The sequence below is a fragment of the Thermobia domestica genome, chromosome 5 (assembly GCF_964235325.1).
Source record: "Thermobia domestica chromosome 5, izTheDome1.hap1.1, whole genome shotgun sequence".
Lineage (NCBI taxonomy): Eukaryota > Metazoa > Arthropoda > Insecta > Zygentoma > Lepismatidae > Thermobia > Thermobia domestica.
The window spans coordinates 270138261-270143869 of record NC_137458.1 but is presented as its reverse complement, the minus strand read 5'-3'; the positions used below and the strand labels follow the sequence as shown (position 1 = coordinate 270143869).

Below are 5609 nucleotides of genomic sequence, written 5' to 3'. Positions count from 1 at the left end.
AGTAGTATTAAAAACGGAAAAGGGAAAAGAAAAGCTCTGTTAATTTTTAAACATACACAACTCGTATTTTTTTATGCGTAGTTACTTGCCATCAACAAAAACACAGAGAAGAAAAATACGAAAGGAATAGGAAATACCTTTTGTAAGCATTGCAAACAATATTGTTGATTTACAGTAAGTGTTTTTCGTATGCCCAGATTAACTCTAACTTATTACTCAATTGCATACGGCACCCTATTTTCATGAAATGTATCAACAGAATAGGACATGGTGACTTTCTTACGAAATGAATATTTGCTCACTATCTCAAGGTAAAAAATAATGTATAACTTTATAGGATTGTGAAATGTTACTGAATGTTTACATTTGCTACTATTCTAAAGATTATATATTTAGTATAAAAATATGGAACTTTAAAGCACTAGTCACAGTCCAACTAAATAGTTTCGCTATTACGAGCAGCAAGTGTGTCGCATCATGCAATTGGTGAGTATCAGTTTAACATTTACCTTATGGCGGTCATAATAAGAACGACGAGTATATTCTTAAGTTGTATCGGTATGCGTAGAGCCCATTCAAAAATTTACAAGTTTACTTCTAAATACTATTATCATGCAACACTTAAGTTCTTGTATTAATTAAGTTTTCTCCTTCGACTTTTATTTTGTATAAGTTGATTATATCACATTATTACTTTGATATTTGAGTTCACACATTTGTGATTGCAATTTAGTTAGATACATAGAGTTCAATACTTCTCTTTTATCTATCTGGTTTATGTTACGTTTGCTTCAGTAATACAAAATACAAATCAAATACAGCAAACCACACACTTTCTATTAAAATGTCAATATATAAGAATTTCGCCAACTAAGTAAACGTGCGGTTTTATTAAACACATACAATGTTTCTGATGAAGTCAAAGGTTTAGTTAGTTGGCGAAACTGATGCACGTCGATATTTTAATAAAGACATTGTGTTTTGCTCAAACACTGTGTGTTATTTCTATTCTCCCATATCTAATGTCTAAAAGCTCATACTGTAATCGTGGTGTGGTGACTAAGTGATAGATAGCTCACCTCTGATTGTATGGGTTCATGGTTCTATCTCAGGTCAAATGAGTTATGGTAGAATGCACAATGTTGTATCCATGGGTTTTCTCAAGATTCTCTATCCCCCTTTCACATTCCTATTCTAACAATTATTTCATATTCATTCACATTCATTAATGATCCACCTCCTTTAGCCTAACCGTAACCATAAATGTAGAATGTAAAACTAAAACATTTCATTCCCGAAAGGCGTTAATAAAATGCAATGTTTCTAAGTACTTTCTTGCCCTTAATTTTTTTAAGCATTTCAATTACATTTTCTAATATTAAAGTTCATCTTATGACTTAGATTTTTTCACTTTAGTATGTGGACTCATCGTAAAGTACTTAGAGGGAAATTGTGTACATAAAGAACTGGCCCTTAATTGTATTTGTAAGTTTAGTTTCTCAGAAACTCTGACAAGGCTAAACGGTAAAATTTTTAACAATAGGCACGAGTTGACTGAATCGACGAATCATATGGTGAAGGTAGATTCTCTTGTGTTCACGTGAACTTGAAACATTTGGAAAGACATAACCCTATTTCATTACGCCGCTTATTTTTTTTTAGAAGTAAACCATATTATTCATATTTAGCTGGACAGTGGATAAAATCAATTTTAATTCACATGGTTTGGTGTTAATTTTCCAGGAGTCCGCAGTGTACTAAACTTTAAGGTCGTTAATTTTCTAATTGAGGAAGTTAGTTTCAAAAGAAAGCATCTCATCTCCATTTCTTTCCTTAAAAAAAAAAAAACTTGAACGATTTCTCAGTTTTTGGGTGATATATTTCACAATTGCTAATTTTACACTTCAATTGAATGAACGAAATGTATATAATCTTATTATTTTTTGTTTTCATAGACTCGACTAATTTTATGGTGTGATTTCTAACAAAATCTTTAACATTTGCATAAACTCAATCTTCTAATACGATAGAGTTCATTCCACAGATTCATAAACCGTTAAATGTCAATTCAGAAAAGAACTATCTGCAGATGGAAATGTTCTCTTCTGAAATTAAGCTCCTCTATTACAAAATCAATTTGAGCTTACTTGAAGTAACAGACACGAAATTTTATAAGCAAATCTCGTGCCTTTAACTTAACTAAATGAATATCTAAAAGTTTATTGCCTTTGATGTAAGTATTATAACGTTAAACTGTTTGATTAGAGCACAAACTTCTCTTTATTTTTCTTACTAATGATCTTATTCATGTGGAATTCCACAATTAATTTACGTTATATCTGTGTTTTACAGTATCTGCGAACAAATTCTTCTAGAAATATTAGAAGACAGAATTGTTCTTACATATTTTTTTACTTTTTAATATCGTTACAGTTTCTTGTATTTTCACTATGTTTTGCATCAACATTGGGAGACGTTCCTGTATTTAGGAATGCATATGCACCACCACCACCGGAACCAGTACCAACATATGCGCCACCACCACTGGTACCAACATATGCTCCACCACAACCTGCTCCACTTCCCGTTTATGGTCTACCTTCTTCCCCATTACAACCAGGACCGGCGCCTGCAGTAGCAGTATCTGGTTCTTCTCCTTCACAGTTGACCACAGAAGAATTAATCTCAAATCTTCATTTAATCCAAGATGATGCTGGCCAATTTTCCTTAAGGTAAGAATTTATTCTTTCTATAAGATTATCACGGATTAGCTTTGAAATATGAGTTTAAAATATTAGAAGGGTAAATTCTATTTCTTTATTCTGACACTTCCAAAGGAATAAATACTTCAATTTCAATAGATAACAATCTTAAATTAAAATGTGCTACTGAGCCGATTTATTACAATGGAGTATTATATTTCTATATAATGTAATTATTTAGGCAATATCGTGTTAACTCAAACACAAAGACATCTTGACTTACCAGCAATCATAATATAAATGTCAAACTTAATGGAGTCAATTATTTAGACATATTATAACATTTCTAATGTAACAATTTTCTTCTGTGTTGATTCGGTTTGTTTGTATGGAGCTTAGCGTAACTTTTCAGCATCGAGGCTGTATGAGAAGTGAATCCGAACGACCATAATGCGTTCGAATTTCAAAGCTCTTTTGCCGGGAATTGAACTCAAGACCCCGTTCACCAAAAATGCACGTGCTAGTCCCAACACGAGCGAAAGGACTCTATTGTGTTCTGAAATATAAGACAGATTAATATTTCAGTAATTATAAATTGAGTAAAGGGATATAAGGAAAGTACATCAAACATATCAATAACAAGGGTAACGGTGGCTCAGTGGTAGAGCGCTTACCTCTAGTGGTTGGGGTACCTCGTTCGATCACCCGCCAAGTAAATTTGTGGTGGACAACATCGTGCTCTTGGGTTTTCTCGGGGTACACCTGTTTGCTCCCATTTCCCTCTCACCAATTCTTCCATCATCATTCAATTGCTTTATCATCAACTCCCTTAGCCTGAGACATAATCGTGGGACGTTAAACCCGAAGATTTAATTTTCATTTCAAATCAATAATATAATAGTTTAATTCATTTTGTATTATATTTTCAGTTTTTCTTCACCAACGGGAATATCAGAAACAAGAACTGGAGTACTGGTACCAACATCTGATGGCACAGACTATGTTCTTATTCAAAAGGGCGAGTTCAGCTTTATTACGAAAGAGGGGAAACCTGTGACTATATCTTTCGAAGCAGATGAGAATGGTTACAGAGCTGTAGGTGACGCCATTCCACAGGCACCGTCTGGTCCTTTGGTACCTTCTCCTGCAAGTAATGTCAACGGAATTCCTCTTCCTTCACCAAGTGGAGCTGCCCAAACCACAATTCACGAAGAAGTCATTCCAGGACTAATTTTAATTCAAGACGATGCAGGACAATTTTCCCTTAGGTAAAATATACGTTCACTCTTCAAGCACTTCCAACACTTTAATTAAAATATTTGTATTTTATATTATAGGCTTGGTAATAAAAAAAAAAATAGGAATCTTTGTGGATAATCGTATAGAACACAGTAGTACAGATAACAGTAAGTTCGTTAATAACCACTAAACCCTGAATAGTTTACGTACAATTTCATTATTGTTATCAAATTTCAAGATACTTTACTTTACTATGCGAATTTGAACGCCAGTTTGAACATGAGTTTTATCCTTGAATAAATTAAACAATGATTATCAATTAGTGAATAGTTGAGCGGCAGCTGTAGAAATAATAATTTTAACTAAAAAATAATTGTTGTATTTTAATTAACTTTATGCCTTTCTTACACAATATTCTAATTATTTGTCCGAAAATTGATTGTTATTACAGTATAGTACAGTCTTTAATAAACATGAGTTTCTTTCAAAGATATCTTCAATAACCTGTTTTAATATTAATGTTAAGTCAAAACACACTTAGAATTATTTGAAAATGGTAATTTTCCTCACTTTCAGCTTATCTTCACCAACTGGAATATCGGAAGCAATTACTGGAGAATTAAAACTTAATGCAGAAGGCAACGACTATGTTCTTGTCCAGAAGGGAGAATTCACTTATATTACTCCAGAAGGAATCTCAGAGACTGTATCGTTTGTAGCAGATGAGAATGGCTACAGAGCTACGGGTGACCATTTGCCTCAACCACCAAGTGTACCAGCAGTAGCTCCTGTTCCTGTACTACCTATCGGACCTATAACACCTATTGCAACACAACCACTACCTGTTACTCCCACTGTTACATACGCACTACCTCTTAGAAAATGAATCAACATAGCATAAAGTTGTGAACCTATGACAATAAGAAAGTGGAATTTTAATATGTTCTGTTTCTAATAGTTATGTATTTATTGTTGTTGGTATTTGCTGTTTGTGAAATAAAGATGCATTGTCAAGTAATTATGTTTCATTGTGTGTGTGTGTGTGTGTGTGTGTGTGAAAAATTCTAAGTTTAAATTATTGTTTTTGTTTAACCAAGTACAAGAAAGTTCCAATTAACCAAGTTAGAAAGTTCCAAGTACTGATATAATTTATACTGAATAATGTAACAAATATACAGAAATAAAAAAAAATAAATGAATGAGAGCTAAATATGAGTGAAAAATACTGTTTTATCAAGATTATAAGAACTTTAATGCAATACAACATTTTTGAGGCAATAACATTGAACATAAGAGTGTTGCACCTGTCTTGTATATATGTTCTATCTTGTGATAGTGAGTAGTACATGAGATGGACCAGTGTGATATATTGCTTACACAGCTTGGCTACCACTGACTTTAATAATACATTATTACAATTATAAGTAGTGGTTTTATTAAGTTAACAATGGAGTGGGTGCAAAAAATACGAAATACGTTCCTAATGTGGAATACCTAATTATTTTCTTTACTATGTACTGCTACTCCGTTTGAACGAAAAAAAAAATGAAATGAAATTTTTAAGTTTTACGTCCCACGACTAGGCCGATTAGGCTACAGGAGACGGTGATGATGAGACATGAGTGAAGTGGTGGAATGATGAAAGTGGGAGGAAACGGGAGAACCCCG

The 5609-nt window shown here is 33.1% G+C and overlaps 1 protein-coding gene across 1 annotated transcript; it reads left to right on the top strand.

The window, feature by feature from the left end:
- Positions 1-370: 370 nt before the first annotated feature.
- LOC145686616 (uncharacterized) lies at positions 371-4959 on the top strand. The gene is made up of 4 exons (XM_081760074.1): positions 371-486; positions 2434-2732; positions 3632-3970; positions 4518-4959. Exons 1-4 carry the CDS (start codon positions 478-480, stop codon positions 4825-4827), a joined length of 957 nt encoding a protein of 318 aa, XP_081616200.1. The 5' UTR covers positions 371-477; the 3' UTR covers positions 4828-4959.
- The last annotated feature ends 650 nt before the right edge of the window (positions 4960-5609 follow it).